This window comes from Papaver somniferum, chromosome 8, assembly GCF_003573695.1.
Source record: "Papaver somniferum cultivar HN1 chromosome 8, ASM357369v1, whole genome shotgun sequence".
Lineage (NCBI taxonomy): Eukaryota > Viridiplantae > Streptophyta > Magnoliopsida > Ranunculales > Papaveraceae > Papaver > Papaver somniferum.
This window is the reverse complement of record NC_039365.1, coordinates 128762039-128783696: the sequence shown is the minus strand read 5'-3', so window position 1 is coordinate 128783696 and position 21658 is coordinate 128762039. Positions and strand designations below refer to the sequence as shown.

Below are 21658 nucleotides of genomic sequence, written 5' to 3'. Positions count from 1 at the left end.
CATTTGTTAATGTCCAAAAAAATTATTTTCTTATAGTCAGAGAAAGGTCGTTCATTATATTCTTTTGGGAATGACATATAATGGGGGAGAGTTCGGCTTGAATTTATGCTTAATTGATATATCTTTGTGGGGCATGTGATTATAAAATTATACAAGATGACTGTACTTTTATCTTTTTTTGATGAAGACGCTAACTTTACTTGGTAAATTTCTGGTCTCGGTAACTCTTTTGTGCAAAAAGAATCCCCGTATCTTTTTTAAGGATAATGGTTTATGTGCAAGTGTTTAAAAAACGATTATAACAAGCATAGAAAGAACGAACCCACCGTTATTATTCAATTTAAGGCGTTATTGAGAGCCGTATTGGTGAAGGCGCGTTATTTTTCAATTTCACCGCTTTGATAACCGTTTTTTTTAAGAGGAAAAAACATTAAAGCTTTTGGAACATTGACCGGAACAAGACCCTAGCTTCCAAGACTTTCTTTTTATAAAATAGTATAGAAATTTGACCGTTGAGGTCTGACAAATCAGACCGTTTCAAAAATTCAAAAACTGTTCATCATCATTACCATTTTTAACTAATCAACGGTTCAGATCCCCTGAAATCTCTCCCTTTGATCACTCCCACACATTCAAACCAACTACTTTCCCTACTCCTTCTTTTCTCGATTTCTTCTTGCTCTCCTGTGTTCTCATCTAACTTCAACTACAGTATTACTACAGCCCTTCTTTCATCGCCTCCCTAGAAGTCAGTTTTTCAAATTTCCTACCAATATCCACAAATCAAGGGTTTAGAAGCAAGATTTTAAAACAAATCCAAGTCCTATTGAGTATTTTCATCTGGGTTTAATTTTTATTTTAGAATTTTCAGAGTATGCTCTAACAGGGTGATTTCTTTCGATTTCATCGTTTTATTTTGTCTTTGAAATCTTATAATGCCAGTATCAACAAGGTCACAGATTTTTGGTGTACAAGAAGAATCAAATACGATTCAACGGACACGAAGTCGTTCAAATCAAGTACAAGAAGATCCAAAAGCAGATCCATCACCATTAAGAAACCCACATCATGGATTAAAAGAAAAGATGAAAGCTTTAACTCTCTTATATGAGCAACAAAAAAGATCTTCATCTTCTTTTAAGATCCCAACTGTGATGAAAGTAAAAGAAGACAATAAAGAGGATCAAAGGGTTTCAAATCAAGAAACAAAGATACTTGGTTTTGGTAAAAAACAAGATCGAGAAACAAAATTGGAGACAGTAATGAGAGAAAATTTATTACCAAATTCAAATTCAAATGTAGTTGTACTACCTACTAGTGTTGCTGATGAAGATTCAAAAGAAAATATTATCGGGTTAGATAAAATTTTGGGATTTTCTGGCCCTCCGAAGAGGGGAATATTGACTAACACAGTTGCACGGAAACTTTCAATGGGAGGTTTAGTTCCACAATCGGAATCAAAATTAGGGTTAATAGGGGGTGGTGGGATTAAATCTGGTCAAGAGTTAAAAACTATTACAGAGAATTCATCAACAGTGGGTAGTAGAATTCTTGTTTTTGTTAGGGTTAGACCTATGGCTAAGAAAGAGAAAGAAGCTGGATCCAGGAATTGTGTACGGATCGTTAATCGACGTGAGGTTTATCTCACTGAATTCGCTTCTGAGAAGGATTATCTACGTTTGAAGAGGCTTCGAGGTCGTCATTTCACATTTGATGCTTCCTTTCCTGATCCAACTCCACAACAAGATGTTTACTCCTCAACGTGAGTTCCTAAGATTTCAATTGTGATTTTATCTCTGACAATGAATTGAAATTGATACGTTGCACATTTAGCTGCTTTAGTTGGCTTTGATTTTACAGACATGCTAGTAGTCTTAGCTGAGAAGCCCCCAAATCTATTTTCTATAGTAAAATTGCTCCTGAATGTACTTGTGTAATTTATTTATTTTTCTGTGTGTGTGTGAATATTTGTGGAAGAAGTTTTTTAATAGGGTAAGACATAAATGAATTTGCAGAACAGCAGAACTGGTGGAAGGAGTTCTGCAGGGAAAGAATGGGTCAGTCTTCTGTTATGGCGCAACCGGAGCTGGAAAGACTTATACAATGTTGGGAACAATGGATAACCCGGGAGTGATGGTATTGGCAATTAAAGACTTGTTTGCAAAGATTCGTCAGCGGAGCTGTGATGGTAATCATGTAGTTCATCTCTCCTACCTTGAGGTCTATAATGAAATGGTTAGGGATCTGCTGTCCCCTGGGAGGCCATTGGTTCTGAGGGAAGATAAACAGGTCTAGTTTCTTATCTCTTGTTCTAGCTTTGTCTTGCTAGTTGTTACTTGTTATATGCAATTTCCATCCGGCATTATTTTCAGATGTAGAATTGGTTAGGCATAAAACCAACCCATTCTGTAATAGTTCAATACTTATTTCATGGATGAATTAGCTTCATAAGTAATCCAAAATGGACTGATTCATAGGGACGTTATATTCTTAAAAACACATAAACTGAACTAAAGTTGAATTGTTGTTTCAGGGGATCGTAGCCGCAGGCCTTACTCAATATAGAGCTTATTCAACTGATGAGGTAATTATATATTCTTCTTATTTGACTGTTGTGGTTTATGAAACAAGGGCCAGCTAAATCAAAATATCTAACATTTGCTTGAGTTGTACAGGTCATGGCATTGCTTCAACAAGGAAATAAAAATAGAACTACAGAACCCACTCGAGCCAATGAGACCTCTTCCCGTTCTCATGCAATTCTCCAGGTTTGTTTACCGATATTTGAACCTCGCTCTTCAGAAGTTAATAGAACTTGTATCACTGTTTACTACATGTATCTTCTCAGTGGAGAAAAAGTCATGCGCAGCACCAAGAATAACTGTTTGTAAAATAAGCTTCTTTAATATGAACCTAAGATTTCCTTATTTTCTTCCTAAAGGATTTGTTGCGCCTCCAATTTTATTATTTTTGTAGGTTGTAGCAGAATACAGAGTTAGAGACGCCTCAATGAATGTCGTCAATCGAGTGGGAAAGCTCTCACTGATTGATCTAGCGGGATCAGAGCGAGCTCTTGCTACTGATCAGAGAACACTGAGATCTCTGGAAGGTGCCAACATTAACCGGTCTCTCCTCGCACTAAGTAGCTGCATCAATGCACTTGTAGAGGGCAAGAAACATATCCCTTACCGCAATTCCAAGCTTACTCAACTACTCAAGGATTCCTTAGGAGGAGTCTGCAACACTGTCATGATTGCCAATATTAGCCCAAGCAATATCTCTTTTGGTGAGACCCAGAATACTCTGCACTGGGCTGATCGCGCCAAAGAGATTCGTACCAAGGTTTGCTATTACCATTTGTCAGGCAAAGTATATTCATGCAGTATTTTTTTGTCTCTTTATGTTATATCTTTTCGGTTATTGCTTCGAGTCAAGTGTTTCAGCAGCACGAAACATGATTCAAAAATACCGACCCTTGCACTAGTTAACGGGGCTTGATCGTAATACCTGCTTTCAAGTAATTCTGTGTGGTGTTCAATGATAACATAATCAGTCTAATGAATTATATATGTTAATGCAGGCATGTCAGGCAGATGAAGAGATAATGCTAGTTCCAGAAACGGAGACCGACCAGGCAAAACTTTTGCTCGAGTTGCAGAAAGATAATCGTGAACTGCGAATTCAATTGGCACGGCAGCAACAAAAATTATTAACTGTTCAAGCTCAATCTTTGGCAGGAAATTCCTCTCCAGCACCATCATCAGTTAGCTCTCTCATGACTCCACCTCCTTCAACCCAACCAAATGAGAGAAAAAGAACCAAGTCATCCATATTTGCCAGAAATTGCTTCAACACACCAGAGTCGAAGAAAAAAGCAGACACTAATGAGACTATACGAGAGCTCAAGGAGAATGTAAAAGCATTAGAAGCAGAGATGGAAAAGATGAAAAGGGAACATTTACTGCAGATAAAGCAGAAGAATGATTTCATTCGAGAACTTTCCAGGAAATGCAATAATAGACCATCTGAACCTGTAGTAGTTGAAGGAGCAAAGAGAATAGTTACACGGGCAAGCTTAAGACCGAAGGATTCAACAAGGAGCGAAATGAAGAGTCCTGATCGTCGGTTAACACGAGCAACAAAGGAGTCACTAGGGGGTGAACTAAAGAGCCCCAATCACCGTTTTCTATCACCAGCTCCTTCAGCTAAAAAGAGGAGCATTTGGGATATCACAACTGCTAATAGCCCATCAATTACAACATTAAATGGAAGAAAAACAAGAAGCCATGTTGCCTCTGAACCCGCACCGGCTCCTTCCATGCTGCTTCAGGTACAGTGATCTCTTTGGACCCTCCAAATATTTTCTGTTTTGAAAGTAGAATAGATAGGTGGATCCCATCTCGCAAATCTCAGTGCAGCTCCCTTTAGGATATGTTCAGGGGGAATTGCGCATGTTTTTAATGACCTAAATATCATGCAGTGGCTTTCTGAACTAGGAAAAACCAAGCTCAAGTGTCCAGTCCTTATTCATGAGCATTTCTTATGTGCTATATCCCTGATGTTGTTCAACCTTATACAGAAAAGAGTTCTTTTGTTTATTACTTTCACTCACTTTAAAACATGGTTGTTTAGTACAACTTCCTTGGCCTCTTTCTCTCTTACACTAGAATGCATGTGTTTATATACATTACTGTATATCCATGAGTCTTTTTCTCTCCTCTACAACTGATGCAGCTTGCATATCCATGTTTCTGCTTTGTGCTAATGTTGGGACCACACGTCGTCAATTATGTACTTCAGCCAGGATTTGCTCGTGAAAGGGGAACTGGTCCTTCAAGGTGATAAGGAAAGAAAGTTGACAATTTGATTAACGCCCTGCGGAAAGGTGTAGTCTTGGAAGTTGTTTTCCTTCCGCAGAATCCAGATTCTCTCAACTCGAGCTGCTGAGTTTTAAGAAGGAAGCTGCACGCGCAGACTGATCGGTTGGCTTAAATGCTTTTCATGAAGCCAACCAGACGTGTTCCTTTGTTAAGTTATTATTTCTTCGAAGTTCGGTTATTGTGCATCTTCTCCTATTCTTTTTATTTGACCTTTACTCCCCAAGTAAATGTTCATCGCTTGGGATTGTAATGATGCTAAATGTACTCAAATGGGTGTGTTTTGATTACTCACATATTCAATTTCAAGGTATAAACTGACAACAGTTTAGATTCTTGATAACATTCTCGCCTCGTGAACTCTCAGATGCCACTCAAATATTTTCTTAAACTTTATCATTCTACAGTTCTTCATTATAACTTAATAGGAGAAAGAAAAAACATCGGAATTTCTCTGTTTTTGAATTGTTGAAATTTCCAAAGATTCCTGCTAAAAAGTGACTGCACGGCTACAAAATACATACATTTTTTTTTAAACGAAAACTTAGAGTGATACAAGCTAATTCATGTCGTGCTAGTAGTGATAGCGTCAACAGAGTTTTCCTGATTCCAGCCAAGAATGTAGTTGGAGTTATAGTTTTTATAAACCATGGCTAAATTAAAAGCTTCTAGATCGTTTACTCTAGGAACAGTTTTAGATTAAGAAGCACAAAAGAAATTGGCTGAGTAACTTCTTTCAAAATCCCTTTTGTTCCTTTATAGCTTAGGTGAAACCTTCCTTGTATTGGATTTTGGTAAAGCAAAATGAATTAGAGTTTCCATGTTTTCAGCTTGGATTTCCATATTGGTTTGTTGTCGCTCTCATGCCTAGGCGAAGGCCAAGTTAGCACCTCCTATGTCTCCCTATTCTCCATTATATCCTGGATGTCCTCTCATAAACAGGTGTGTCTTGGTGTTAAAGCAATGCTAGGTTGAACCTACATGTTTTGCTGTCTCAAGCTTGTTATCAATGTTAGATGATCAAAACTATTTCTTAATTTCCTACTAAGTCAAGTCTCAGACAAGGTTAGAATTTGGTAGTTGAGTATCAGACATCACCCTTGAAGACTGAAGATATATGAAGAACTTCTGTATCAGGTACGTAAAGACTGAATCATTCTATTTTACTCACAATCTTGTCATTCTATCTGTTGAGACTATGTCGTACGACTTCTAGTAGATTTACAAAAAAGAAATTTCAAGTCAAGCTTGTCTTTTTAAAAATCTTGAAATATGATTCTAACATAGATATTCAAAGGTCCTTAATAATATTAGTTCAAATCAATTTATTGTTTGAGTATTAATTTGTGGATGAATTTAAAATCGCCCATACAAGTGATTTTATCATTTGGGAATGTTTCAAACATCATAAGAGAGAAATTCATGAACTTTTGATATTTCTGCTTAGGGTAGGTTAGCAAACCAATTTACAAACCAGTTCGCAAACCGCAAGTACAGTTGGGAACAGTTCATGAACCATGGTAATCTGATTTTTGGTGTTGGCATAAAAGGCTTAAGGTTGGCGAACCCAGTTCACGAGCCGTGTCCATCTGTGTTCACAAGCCAAGTACAGTTTGCGAACCCAGTTCGCGAATAGTGTAATCTGAGTTATCGAGACGAGTAGGGTTGGCGAACTCGGTTCACGAACCAAAACAACCTGACTCGTGAACTAGCCTTACGGTTCAAGAACCGTTTCACCGTCCCAATAGAATTTAGCAGATGCTCAAATACTTATTTTTTAAAATATGTATAACATTGTTGTGACTCTTTTAAACACTTGTAAGACTTCATTGATCGATTAAAAACTTATGTGTCTGAATTATGATTAAATACTTAAGTGTTTTAATGGACATCAAATTGTTTATTGTTCACATGCATACTTGCCAAACCGAACACTCATTATACACGGTTTCGTAACCGGATCACAGTGTATATTCTTTAGTTGTATTTTCAAGACCGAAAGTGTTTCCTTGATTCCCAAGTTATCTTAGCTTGAATTCTAAGCAACCCCCACTCTTGAAAAATTATAAATAGAGATGCTCTTTCAACTGAGAAATTTAATCCCTGACACTTGTGTCCTAGTTAATAGCTAGAGTTCGTCCTTTATGAACCTAGGTTACCTATGAGAAACATAATTAGGTTTACGAATAAAAGACATTGCTCTGGGGATTCATGAAGCCAGGTCCGACTATCTTTACCTTGATAGTTCGTGTATCCAGATCTTTCTTTTCAGTTAGTGAGGTTTTCGTAATCTCTTTCAGGCAAGATAGATAGAAAATGCAAAGTTCTGTTCTTCTTATAATTTGTGATTCCTCAAGATAGATATATGAAAATTGATCTTAAAGGATCTTTTAAAGATTTTTCTTGAGAGGTGGTAAAATATCCAGGCTTCTCATCTAAGTGAGTGTAAGTATTCTGGATTGTGAGGTTTTGTTAAGAGTTAATGTAATGTTCCACATGCATTTTAGAATGCATGTTACTTTGGTCTTGTGAACAAGTCTTGTGTACAAGACATATTTATCATGCATTTATGAATGCATCTGTTTTAGTGTAGAATATGTATGGACAAAGAAGGTCCACATGTATCTCTTTCCTTGTGTCATATATTAACCAAGTGAAGAAAGGGAATGTAATAACTTTTATATTAATGAAATCAAAGAGATAGAGAGGAAATATTTTCCCCATCTCCATTTCAACAAGAATACTTTCCCCATCTCCATTTCAACAAAAATCAACTCAAACAACCAAATATATTCAATCAAATTATTAACAATTGGTAACAGAGCCTAGATCAAGTGAATCTGATCTTGGAAAGTGAAAAAAAAATAATTTCTACCCATTAAATCAAAAAATCAACAACAAATAAACTTTTCAAATTCTAGATCTAGAAAAGAAAAAACCCAATTTCTTCAATCAACCTTCAACCAAATCAATGGAAAGTAGTAGTAACTCAAGTCTATACATTCAACAACCTTCCATAACATTTTTCCATGGAGAAAATTATGATTTTTGGGCCATCAAAATGAAGACCTTGTTCATGTCACAAGATGTGTGGGAGATTGTAAAAAATGGGTATGATGAAATTGAAGATACATCAACTCTAGAACAATCCCAAAAGGATACACTCAAGGAGAGTAGGAAGAAGAATGCTAAAGCATCCATGCACATCCAACAAGGAGTTGGAGACACTATTCTACCAAGAGTAATCCATTTTCCTATAGCTAGAGATGCTTGGGATATTCTTCAACAAGAGTATGGAGGTAATAAGAAGGTAAGAGAATTAAAATTACATTCATATAAAAGAGATTTTGAGAATCTAAAAATGAATGAGAATGAATGTTTGAATGAGTTTTCTTCAAGAGTTGTTGAAGTTGTTAATAATATGTTGATGTGTGGTGAGAAGATGGAAGAAAGAAGAATTTATGAGAAGATATTGATTTGTTTGCCGGAGAAATTTGAACCCGTAGTGGCGGTTTTTGAAGAGACTAAAGATTTCTCTACATTAAAGTCACAAGAATTATGGGCTTCCTTGAAGTTGTATGAGCAAAGGTTGTCAAGACACTCTGAAAAGTCAATTGAGAGTACTTTCCAATCAAAATTGAACTTGAACTCGAAAAATTCAGCAATGAAGAAAAATCAGTACAAGGGTGATGCTTCATCTAACTTCAAAGGAAAGGGAAAATGGAAGAAAGGAGGAGCAAATTCCAACAACTACACAAAGAGTGATTCCTCTCAAGTACCAAGATGCAATTTTTGCAAGAAGAATGGTCATTTGGAGAAGAATTGTTGGAACAAAGGAAAGCCCCAATGTCATCATTGTAAGAAGTATGGACATTTGGAGAAAGATTGTAGATACAAAGAAGATGAAGAACATGCCGGTAGAGCCGAAGAGAAAGAAGAAAAACAAAATTTGTTTTATGCTTGTCAAAGTGCTATGGAGACTTCTAAGAGTGAAGTGTGGTTTGTAGATAGTGGTTGTACAACTTATATGTCCGGTGTGAAGAGCTTGTTTGTTGACATGGATACATCCATAAACTCTCTAGTGAAGATGGGGGATGAAAACATGGTTCAAGCTAACGAAAGAGGTATAATTTGCGTGCAAACTATCAATGGAGCAAAACACATTAGAGATGTGTTATATGTTCCGGATTTGGCACAAAATTTGCTCAGTGTTGGGCAACTTGTGGAGCTTGGGTATGCGGTTCATTTTGAAGATGGATATTGCACCATTTATGACAAGAAGCACAACAACAAGAGACAAGTCATGAAGAGTGTCAAGATGGAGAAAAATAGAAGCTTTCCAATTATTTTTGAAAAGGAGAAGAATGTTGCATTGAGGATGGAAACCATTGATGAAACATGGTTATGGCATAAAAGACTTGGGCATTTTAATTTCAATAGTCTCAAGGTTCTTTCCAACAAGAACATGGTGCAAGGACTTCCACAACATATCAACCACAAATATGGAGTATGTGAAGGTTGTGCACTTGGGAAGCAACATCGCCAACCATTCCCGAAAGGTGTAGCATGGAGAGCAAAAGAACTTCTTGGTTTGGTGCATACCGATGTGTGTGGACCAATAAAGATACCAACTCATGGAGGTAATAGATACTTTATCTTATTCATTGATGATCTTAGTCGTATGAATTGGGTGTACTTCATGAGACAAAAGTCCGAAGTTTTTAGCATCTTCAAGAAGTTCAAGAGCCTTGTTTAAAAGCAAAGTGGTCATTACATCAAATTTTTGATAAGTGATAGAGGAAAAGAGTACAACAACAAAGAGTTTGATAAATTTTGTGAAGATGAAGTCTTGGAAAGGAAACTAACCGTGGGTTATACTCCTCAACAAAATGGTGTTTCCGGAGAAAGAACCAAACTGTGATGGAGATGGCGAAGTCCATGCTTCATGACAAGGGTATGCCTGGGCCGAAGCCGCCAACACCGCCGTCTACTTGATGAATAAGTTTCCAACAAATGCCATATGGGATAAAACTCCTTTTGAAGCATGGAGTGGGAGAAAGCCATCGGTAAGACATCTCAAAATTTTTGGTAGTCAAATTTCAAAGGTGAAGATAACAAAGCTTGATGAATCAAGTGAGAAGTGTATATTTCTTGGCTATAGCCTCCAATCAAAAGGTTATAGGTTGTATAGCTTGAAGAACAACACAATGATTACAAGCCGTGATGTGTTATTTGATGAATGAGCTTCATGGAATTGGGAAGAAGGTAAAATTGATAAGAGAACCATTATTGTTGATGAAGAGCAAGAAAATTCAGCAACAAATGAAGTTGAAGAAGGTGTAGAAGATGAGGAAGAACTACCTCAAACACCACCAAATACAAAACAAGGAGCATCTTCAAGCATGTCTCCAAGTACTAGTGCATCAACATCACTACCTTCGGCACCAAAGAAGTTGCGAAGGTTGAGTGAAGTGTATGAAAGATGCAACTATTGTGTGGTTGAACCAGAAAATTTTGAAGAAGCATCAAAAGAACCGGTTTGGATAAAATCTATGGAAGAAGAAGTACATGGGAGAAGGTAGCAAGGCCAAGTGACAAAGAAGTTATTGGTGCGAAGTGGATTTACAAGGTGAAGCACAATGCAGATGGAACGGTTCAAAGATACAAAGCAAGGTTGGTGGAAAAGGCTACTCACAACAACCCGGTATCGACTACAATGAAGCGTTTTCACTGGTTGCTCTTCTTGACACCATTAGAGCCGTGATTGCTATGGCTTCCTAAAGAGGTTGGTTACTTTATCAACTTGATGTCAAATCGGCATTTTTGAATGGAGAACTCCATGAAGAGGTCTATGTAGAATAACCACAAGGTTTTATGGTGGAAGGAGAAGAAGACAAAGTATACAAGTTGAAGAAAGCTTTGTATGGTCTAAAGCAAGCACCAAGAGCTTGGTATAGTGAGATAGATAGATACTTCAAAAGGCAAAACTTCAACAAAAGCGAGAGTGATCCTACACTATATGTGAAGACAAAAGGTACATCTATTCTCATCGTTGCCTTGTATGTTATGATCTTATCTTTACGGGTAACAATGCTCATATGATTGAGCAATTCAAGAGAGAAATGATGATGAAATATGAGATAAGTGACATGGGTTTGATCAAGTACTTACTTGGTATTGAAGTTCATCAAAGTTAAGATAGAGTGTTCATTTCTCAAAGCAAGTATGCCGAAAAGGTGTTGAAGCAATTTGGTATGCTTGGTTGTAACCCCACATCTACACCACTTGTAGTGAATGAGAAACTCAAGAAGGATGATGGAGGAAGAAAAGTTGATGAGACTTACTATAGAGGTCTTATTGGAAACTTGTTGTACCTTACACATACAAGACCCGACATCATGTTTGCTTCAAGTATGATTTCTAGGTTCATGAGTTCACCTAGTCATTTACATCTTGGCGCGGCAAAGAGGTTGTTAAGGTATATTCAAGGAACAATGAATTTTGGAATCATGTATTCAAGAAATTTGGATGTCAAATTAGTTGGTTATTGTGATAGCGACTTGGGAGGATGCATTGATGACATGAAGAGTATATCGGGTTATGCTTTTTCTCTTGGTTCGGGTATGTTCACATGGGCATCGAAGAAGCAAGAAACCGTAGCTCAATCCACGGAGGAAGCGGAGTACATCTCGGCATCAGTAGCTACATCTCATGTTGTATGGCTAATAAGAATTATGGAAGACATTCAAGAGAAGCAAGAAGAAAGCACCACAATTTTTTGTGACAAAAAATCGACAATTGCTATGTCCAAAAATTCGGTTGAGCATTGTAGAGCAAGACACATTAAACTCAAGTACCATTTCATTCGATAAGCGGTTGAATATGGTGAGATAGAACTCAAATATTGCAATACGGAAGATCAATTGGCGGACATATTCACCAAGGCACTTTCCAAAGGTAAATTTCAAAATTTCTGTGAGCTACTAGGAGTTGGAGAACATCACATTAAGGAGGAGATTGTTAAGAGTTAATTTAATGTTCCACATGCATTTTTGAATGAATGTTACTTTGGCCTTGTGAACAAGTCTTGTGTACAAGACATATTTATCATGCATTTATGAATGCATCTGTTTTAGTGTAGAATATGTATGGACAAAAAAGGTCTACATGTATCTCTTTTCTTGGGTCATATATTGACTAAGTGAAGAAAGAGAATGTAATAACTTTTATATTAATAAAATCAAAGAGATATAGAGGAAATACTTCCCCATCTTCATTTCAAAAAAAATCAATCCAAACAATCAAATTATTAACAGGTTTGCTAGCTTTTTTTTCTGCAAACAGATTTCAATCCTTGATATTTTATCTAAAGGGATATCAAATAGGCTTATCTTGTTAGAGGAAGATTGGTATCAAAAGTCTTCACTAAGGTTGAAGCAACTCTTAGGCTGTAAAGGACGTCAGCTAAGGGAATCAATTGCATAGAGCCTTGCGAGGTTCAAGAGACGTAAGGAGCGCGACTGTAACTGAATTGCTTGGAGGGTGGATTCAGTTTCAACTACATTCCAGTCCGAAGTATGATAGTAGGCTAGTGCCTGTAGCTAATTAATATAGTTTGGTGTTCAAATATGGACGAGGTCCTGAGTTTCTATGCAGTTGCGGTTTCTTCGTTAACAAAATTCTTATGTGTTTGTGCTTTTTACTTTTCCGCATCTTTGATTGTTAAAAGTACCACACAGGTTCATACTCCTATCAAACTAATGTAAATTTTATGGTGTATTTGGTACCCTTGTGTTTTCAATTGGTGTCAGAGAAGTCTCATGTACTAATTATATCACAACCGATATGACGATCTCTTGCTTTGATAGGAGCAGTCAATTAACAAATTCAGAGTGTGTTCTAGAAGCCCTCGATGTTGATTTGAATATTAATTTAAATAAAGTCATTGATAATAATATTTGTCATGAAAAAAAACGTATGATAAGGAACATCAATGGACTTCATTGTGAACTGTATATCAAGTATTCTGATCTTCGAGAAGGATCTAAAAGAGATTGGTTCTTCAAAAGGAACAAGATGATCAAATTCGTATTAACAAGGATATTGTTGTTATGTTAGATGAATTTAAGGCTACTTTAACAAAATTTATTGAGGATTTGAAATCTGAAAAAGAAATATCCAACTCCTTAAAGAATCTAAGTAATTCTTCTCTTGATTCTTGTTTAAAGAGTCGTCAATCAGGAGACAAGCGAGTTTCTTCTTTGTGAAACCTGGTCTGGCTCAGATTTCATCGAAAGGACCTAATGATGCATCCACCACTTATGTTGGTTCCTGTATATTTTGTGGTTCTTGTAATCATGATCAACATACTTGCAAGCTCTTTAGACAAAAGTTAAAAGCTGCCAGTGTCCTGCACAAAAAGGATGAAACACTTCTGTTCAATATTGAAAGACTTACAAAAGTTACGACAAGATATCCTAGTCCAAGGAAAAGTAATATCACCAGGGGAGCCTTTGCTTTGAAATCAACCTCACCCTTTCAGTGGTGTCTCGATAGTGGGTGTAGCCGACACATGACAAATTGTTAGAGAATTGCTCGGTCGAAGTCGCATGCGTTTCTATATCAAGCATGTTTGTCAATGTTAGTGATCAAAACTATAAGTCTTGATTTCTAGTCTACTATAGCTAAGTCTCGGACTAGGATAGAAAGTGTAGTTGAGCTCAAGAACTCCATGGAGGATCATCATACAAGACGAAGAACTACTCAAGGAACTGGTGGAACTTCATCGACAAAAAGGTATGTGGAGACTTGAACTTATATATCACTCAAAAGTCTATCTACTCTATCTCCTATCTTGAGAAGAAAGTCGTTTTACTATATAGACTTTGATTATACACATTTGCTATTTCGAGCCGAGTTTAACTCGCCTATCTATTTCTCGAAATATGTGTTGGTAAGCTTTCGCTTTGGCCAAGTTCATCTTTACCTAGTGATGAAAGTCATGTTATGTTTTAATCACTTTGAAAAACGCTTTGACGAAAAATGGTTTGTGAATCACAACTATATAACGTCCTCTAAGAATGTTTCAATGATTGAAATAAGAGTTTAAATTATATAACCAATGATGGATATAAGCATTGTTGTGGAAACACATATATGTATAAGTCCTTATTACTTGAAACAAAGTTTGCAAACTTTGTTGATCAAGAGAACCGGAACAAGAGCCGTGAACTAAGTCCGCGAACTGGCGGAGGTTCTCGACCCAAGAAAATCTGCTGGAGTTTGAGAACTCCTTCCGGTAACTTAAGTCCTCTAACTTGAGTTAGGTTATATCTAAAGACGATTGTTTGTGAACTCATTTTTATATAAACTAGGGAATGCTACTTGCAAACCGTGGCTATAAAGTTCATGAACCGATTCGAGTGAATCAAATCGTTTTTGCTTCGATTGTGTCTTGTGTAGTTACATAAGATTTCCTTGAAATTGAACAACTCTCTAACTAGTTCATTTGAGTCATTTGAACTAGTTATGGTGAAGAAGAATATGGTTGATATGAAAGTGCTCATATGGCTAACCATTTGGTTAACTATTGTTGAACCAAAAAATGTACATGTTTGGGTACGGTTACACAAACCTAGAAACGTGCATTTCATTTGTGTGTAACAAGCTAGGTTTTCGATCTAACGGTTGAAAGATATTAGCTTGAATCTAATCAGGTTTTTCATCTAACGGTGAATATTGAATGCTTTGTTACCAAGCTAACATTGATTGCAAACCCTGATTTGAAAGACTATATAAGGGAGAACTCTAGCAACTGGGAAACCTAATCCCCACACCTTACGTGTGATACTAGTTGTGTAAGCTAGATTCAATTCTCCTTTAACCTTTGGTTTCTTCTCTAAAACCAGGTTAACGACTTAAAGACTTCATTGGGATTGTAAAGCCAGACCGATACTATTTTCTCGTAGTTGTGTGATCTGATCTTGTTGTTTCTATCGTACGAGTACAATCGCAAAGATTGGTTTGAGATTGATATCTCCGATAGGCAAGATATAAAAATAGTCACAAACATCTTCGTCTCATCGTTTCTGATTCCACAATATCTTCTTTCGCCGCATCGATTAAGATTATTGTGAGGTGACTGATAATACTAGGATGTTCTTCGGGAATATAAGTCCGGGTTATCAATTGGTTCCTGTTCACCTTGATTTATCAAAAGACGAAACAAAACTCATAGGTATTTCTGTGGGAGATAGATTTATCTATTACCGTAGATTTTTCAATGTGATACAAATTTGTTTATTAAAGTCTTCGACTTTGGGTCGTAGCAACTCTTAGTTGTGGGTGAGATCAGCTAAGGGAATCAAGTGCGTAGTATCCTGCTGGGATCAGAGACGTAAGGAGCGCAACTGTACCTTGGATCAGTCTGAGATTGATTGGGGTTCAACTACAGTCCAGACCGAAGTTAGTTTGTAGTAGGCTAGTGTCTGTAGCGGCTTAATACAGTGTGTATTCAATCTGGACTAGGTCCAGGTTTTTTTTTGCATTTGCGGTTTCCTCATTAACAAAATTCTGGTGTATGTGTTATTTTTATTTCCGCATTATATTGTTTATCTTTATAATTGAAATATCACAGGTTGTGCGTTAGAATCAATCAATTGAAAATCCAACCTTTGGTTGTTGATTGAAATTGATTGATACTTGAACATTGGTATTTGGTACCATTCAAGTTATCTCTCTAGAAAAATAATTTTTCATGTCACTCGCGGAAAGAATAATTGTCATCTTCTTGATATTCAGTTTAATCTTTGTTGTAACTTGACTAAGGTGGAGTCTACGCAACTTTGGAATGTGCGTTTTGGTCACATCAATTATCGCCTCCTTGGAAAAATCATTAACAAAGAATTCGTTATAGGTGTACCCAAAATCAGTACCAAAGTAGATGGTGTCTGTGGTGCTTTTCAAAATGGTAAACAAGCTCGAATTCCACACAAGTTGTCACAAAACATTGCCACCAAAGGTCCACTTGATATAATTCATATGGATTTTTTTGGTCCAATCCAACATCTACTGTTTGAGGAAATAAATATGCCTTGGTAATGGTTGATGATTATACCAGATTCACTTGGGTGACATTCCTTACTCGTAAGAATGATACCCTGAGTGAATTTAAGATTATTGCAAATATAATCCAGAATGAACAAGGTCGCAAACTAAAGAAAATTAGGATCAATTATGGAATAAAATTTAAAGATACTAAGGTATTTAAGTTTTGTGACTCACTGGGTATTTCAACAATATTCTCTACTGATAAATCCACAAGCTAATGGAGTTACATAAAGAAAGAACAGGAATATCCAAGAAATGGCTCGGACAATACTCCATAACAAAAACTTACTTTTAAAGTTTTGGGAGAAGTTGTCTTTACGGCATGCTATTTTATCAACCGTGTTTATCTACGGTCATGAACCATAAATACTTCTTACGAGTTATGGTATGTTAAGAGCTTAACTTGAGTTATCTCCGTGTGTTTGGAAGTAAGTGTTATATTTTTAAGGATCGAGAACAAAAAGGAAATTGATTTTACAAAGTGATGAAGGAATTTTCCTTGGCTATGCCTCTGATAGTCGTGGTTTCCGTGTATACAATATCAACCAATGTCATGATGGAATCAACAAGCACTGTTATTTATGATTTGAAAAACTTTCATCACGATAACTCTCCAGCTGAGTTGCCTCCCATGGAGGTGACTGAGAAAGTCAAAGAAGCACCAATGTCAGAGGAAGTTGTTCCAATGGTTTCTGACCATGATGACTCTAGCGACGAGGAGAAAATCCCTAACAAGGGGAAATTGAACGTACCCCTGTTAAAAACTTATGGGTTCGAAAGGGTCATGATACCAAAAATATTATTGGGGGAATAGACTCTACTGCTAAGACACGAGGTCATCTTCAAAATATATGCAACTTTGAATGATCCTGCTTGGGACAGTGCTATGTATGATGTGCTAAACCAATTCAAGTGATAAATAGTTTAGAATCTTAATCCTTGTCCTTCCAATGTGAATATTGTAGGTACCAAAAGGATATTTAAGAACAAGTCAGATGAATTTAGAACGGTGGTTCGATATAAAACAAGACTTGCCGCTCAAGGTTACTCATATATTCAAGGAATAGACTTTGACGAAACTTTGCTCCTGTTGCAAGTCTTGAGTCCATATGTTTGTTATTATCTCATACTTGTTTTCTCAAGATTAAGTTATATCAAATGGATGTTAAATCCACATTCTTAAATGGGTGTCTTAAGGAATTGAAAGTCCAGAAGAGGTCTATGTTGCTCAACCTAAAGGAATTAAAAGTCCAGAAATACCGATTATGTTTTTGTGATAAATAAAGCATTATATGGATGAAAACAAGCTCCACGAGCATGGTATGGAAAGATAACTACTTCTCTTCTTAGAAAAGATTTTGATAGAGGAAGAGCTGACAAAATGTTTTTTATCAAATATAATGGAAATGATGTTTTAATAGCTCAGATCTATGTAGATGATATTATCTATGGATAAACATTCAGGAAACTTTCTGAAGAATTCCAAACCACTCAGGGGAAGGAATTTGAAATGAGCAATGTTGGTAAATTAAAATACTTTCTTGCGATGAAAATTCAACAATATAAGGATGGAATTTGTATTTTCCAAGACAAATATGGCAAGGAACTAGTTCATAAGTTTGGCCTTGAAAAACCAACTCCTAAGTTCACTCCCATGGATACAACTGTGAAATTACAAAGTGACAAGAATGGTGTCAAAGTAGATCAAAAACTCTGTAGATCCATTATTGGGAGTCTGTTGTATCTAACAACAACAAGACCTGACATTTTGTCTTGTGTTGGTTGTTGTGCAAGATCTCAAACAAATCCAAAAGAGTCTCATCTTTCATCCGTAAAAAGTATCATCTAATATAATATGTTAGAAACACTATTGTCTATGGTTTATCTTATACTTTTGATACTAACGCTGAACTTACTGCATATTCTGATGCATATTGGGCAGCATATGTAGAAGACATAAAAAGTGCATCAGAAGGATTTTTTCACATGGGTCTAAATCTTGTGCCTTGCCGTAGCAAGAAGCAAAAGTCACAATCCTTTTCAACATATGAAGCCTAATACATTGCTGCAGGTTCGTGTTGTACTCAGTATCATGGATGAAACAAATGCTTACAGATTATGGAATAGACACTGAAACTATGAAAGTATTTTGTGATAACTCAAGTGCAATTCGAATAACTGAGAATCCCGTTGAGCACTCTAGAACAAAGCACACTGACATAAGATACTATTTTATAAGAGATCTCTTTGTGAATGGTAATGTCAAAACGAGTTTGTGCCTTCTTGAAAAGACGAGGGTATGCAAATACACCACAATATTTTATTTATCAACCTATAAGTCCTATACTGAATGTGATCGTCTATGGATAGAGTCGAGACATTACGTAAATTCGGTTCGCACTTCATGTGATTGTCTATGGATACGAGATCGACACAATACAACAACAAGTAACTTATGAGATTGATTACAGATACAAGATCGAGACAATACAACAACAAAGTGTGTACTTGATAATAGGTTCGGTAATAACCAAACTTTATAGGATCACTATCAAGTATTGCGGAGTTAACATAAAGTACAGTTTACTTCAATTATAATAAGACAATTATAATTAGAAAAAGTAAAGTAAATGGAACAACAAGATTTTGTTAACGAGGAAACTGAAAATGGAGAAAACCCCCGGGACCTGGTCCAGTTTTGAATACTCTCAGAATTAAGACGCTATACAAAATTTAATACCAACTTCATATAGTTGATACCAAGAAGACTACCCCTAGCTACTTAGTTCCCTCGGTATCCCTGCGCCTTCGACTTTTAGAGTCACGCACGTGAATAACAAGTCTTTTGATCGTATTCCAAACAGCAAAGGAAGAATCTGTTTGGTAACCACTCTAATCAATCTTTCTACAAGATATAGATGAGTCGTTGACAAAGTCTCTTATGTTTAATCTAATAAATCCCTTTGTATGGTTAGATAAATCTAACTATAACTACCAAAATAAGTAAGTATAGAATCGCACTCAATCAATATAAATCTCAAAGAGAAATATAGAGAATGTCGTTCTCACACGACTAATCAATCATATATATCAAAGATAAATCGATTCTAGTTGGATCCCAGTCGATCAAGGTTTGTGCACTAAATCCAAAAGATACGAAAACTAATAAGAATTCTTCTTCGTCTTCAAATATTTTATTGCCTTCAAATACCTGCACAACATCACTTGAATCTCTTGTGATCAATCACGCATAGAACGGAGTCTGTTAACAATGTATTATCAAAAGATGTCTTTAGCTCTAAAAACATTTCTAAAGATCCCGTCGACACTTTAATCTAGTTTGAGTGAATCTTATATCAGAAGAGAAGATTCTCAAGACTAAACAAACTAGGTGCAATCAAAGTTTCAATAATCGTTATTCAATCAAATCAAATCGAAAACTAATAACACTACAATTATCTAGTTTCCGACCAATGGTACTCGTAGAGATTCTTGATTCCACAAAAGTCTTTAAACGAGCGGTCGTAAGAGATTTCACCAAATTAGGATACTTTCCTCTCAGAATAGACAGCTCCACCAGAAACAATAAGAAATCCAGAAACAACATGAAATGAAGTTTGTCTGGCTCTTAGGATGGTTTGCTAGAAATGAAAACTTAGGTATTTATATACCAAGGATGTTTGGACACCAGGGAATTTCCAAAATCGAAAATATTCTCAAGATATGCAATGAATGGCCAAATTCGGTTTTCATAATTCCAATAAATGTTGGTCCAATATTTCATAAATCCCTCATAGAAAATCTCCAGTTAGTAAATGCACATTACTAATGTTTATTCTCTAAAGCTATGCATTAATTGCTGGTAATCAAAGCATATAAAAATAAAAACCCTAATTAAAAGATTCTTAATTTATTTCGGCACAGGATCACTTTGAGTACCAAGGAATATCTTTGAACAATAAATGATAAGAGTTAATGCTCGTGTTGAAAGTAGATTGACATCTTTTCACTGCAAATCCTTATTTCATATTTACATGGATTTTCTTATTGGAAACGGTTCTACCACACTTCAAAACAGGTTTAGAATTGGTTTGCCAGTATTCCAAGACTAATATGTGATTGGTCATACCAAATCACAATGGTTAGTTGTGATCGGTCCTTCCAAGTCACATACATGGGTTCGGATCAGTTATACCAATCACTAGGATCAATTATACCTAAATATGGTATTTGCTTGTGATCGGTCACACCAGTCACTAGGATCGGTCACACCAATTACAAGGATCGCTCACACACATTTATGATCGGTCACACCAATTACCAGGATCGGTCACACCAATTACAAGGATCGACCGTACCATCTCATGGTGATTACTTAAGATCGGTTACACCAATTACCAGGACCGGTAATACCAAATCATAAGTCTAGGTATTATGATCGGTTATACCGAGATACATAACCTGAGTTAAGATCGGTTCTACCAACTCATACATATTGGTCATCCAAAGATATGCAATGAATAGCAAGACCAATAAACCTATTTATTTACGTTTTGATTCATGAAACAAGTTCATGAATATGCTTCCTTTAAACAAATTGAAAATACGAGGGTACCCAAAACACCACAATCTTTTTGTTTCATCCTATAATTCCTCTACCAAATGTGATCGTCTATGGACAGAGTCGAGACAATATTACAGTTCGGTGCACACTTCGTGTGATTGTTTATAGGTACGAGATCGAGATAATACAACAACAAGATAACTTGTGTGATTGACTATGGATACAAGATCGAGACAATACAACAACAAAGTGTGTTACTTGATAATAGGTTCGTAAATCACCAAACTCTATAGGATCACTATCAAGTAATGCGGAGTTAACGTACAAGTGTAATTTACTCATCATATGAATCAATTGTTCGCTCTTTAATCACTATTATGGGTGTTATTACTGCTGGTGATTTTAAATCCATGTTGTTGTCTTATGATCTTCGTCTCACTGCACAGAATCAGGTTGCTCTCTCTCAACCACTTGCTAATATTGCCTCTGTGAATAGCCCCGTGAATGACCTTACAGATGTTCCTCTTACAAGAGACGGTAAACCAGTTGTTGTTTGTCAGATATGCATTAAACCTTTTCAAAATGCTAGGGATTATCGCAAAAGGCTGGATACTATGACCTATCCTCCTCATGAGAAACGTCCACCGTATAAGAGTAATTCTACTAGAGGAACAAGGCATTCTTCCAATGCTCCTGCTGCATATACTGCCTCTCATAATAATGTTTATGCATATGACTGGCTTCCTTCATATACCGGTTATACCTTGCTTCCCGAAGTAGCTTGTGACCGGTTTCACCTTGCTTCCCAAAGGTAGCTTGTGACCGATTACAAGTAACTTTCCAATGCATCTTGTGACCGGTTATACCTTGGATCCCAAATTAACTTGTGACTGGTTACAACTTGCATTCCAATATAGATTGTGATCGGTTACACCATGATTTACAAAGTAACTTGTGACCGATTACAACTAGCTATATATTATAGGCTATGACCGGTCATACCATAGATCTCAACCAAAGTTAAGATTGGTTATACCTAGTCATCTTGTATTGATCATTCAAAATATTCAATGAAGAATTGGATCAACACATCATGATTTCCCTTTCG

General features: G+C 36.4%; 1 protein-coding gene across 1 annotated transcript; it reads left to right on the top strand.

The window, feature by feature from the left end:
- Positions 1-625: 625 nt before the first annotated feature.
- On the top strand, positions 626-5167 carry LOC113303015 (kinesin-like protein KIN-8A). The gene is made up of 7 exons (XM_026552000.1): positions 626-1762; positions 2016-2289; positions 2534-2584; positions 2676-2768; positions 2977-3342; positions 3581-4330; positions 4801-5167. The coding sequence occupies exons 1-7, from the start codon at positions 936-938 to the stop codon at positions 4840-4842; spliced, it is 2403 nt and encodes an 800-aa protein (XP_026407785.1). The 5' UTR covers positions 626-935; the 3' UTR covers positions 4843-5167.
- Positions 5168-21658: the final 16491 nt, after the last annotated feature.

What these genes read in the sequence shown, in the direction of transcription:
- LOC113303015 (XM_026552000.1), top strand. Translation starts at nt 936, where the DNA reads ATGCCAGTATCAACAAGGTCACAGATTTTTGGTGTACAAGAAGAATCA. An exon ending in GTTCTCATGCAATTCTCCAG is followed by an intron (nt 2,769 to 2,976) that starts GTTTGTTTACCG and finishes TTATTTTTGTAG; the next exon opens with GTTGTAGCAGAATACAGAGT. An exon ending in CTCCTTCCATGCTGCTTCAG is followed by an intron (nt 4,331 to 4,800) that starts GTACAGTGATCT and finishes TATGTACTTCAG; the next exon opens with CCAGGATTTGCTCGTGAAAG.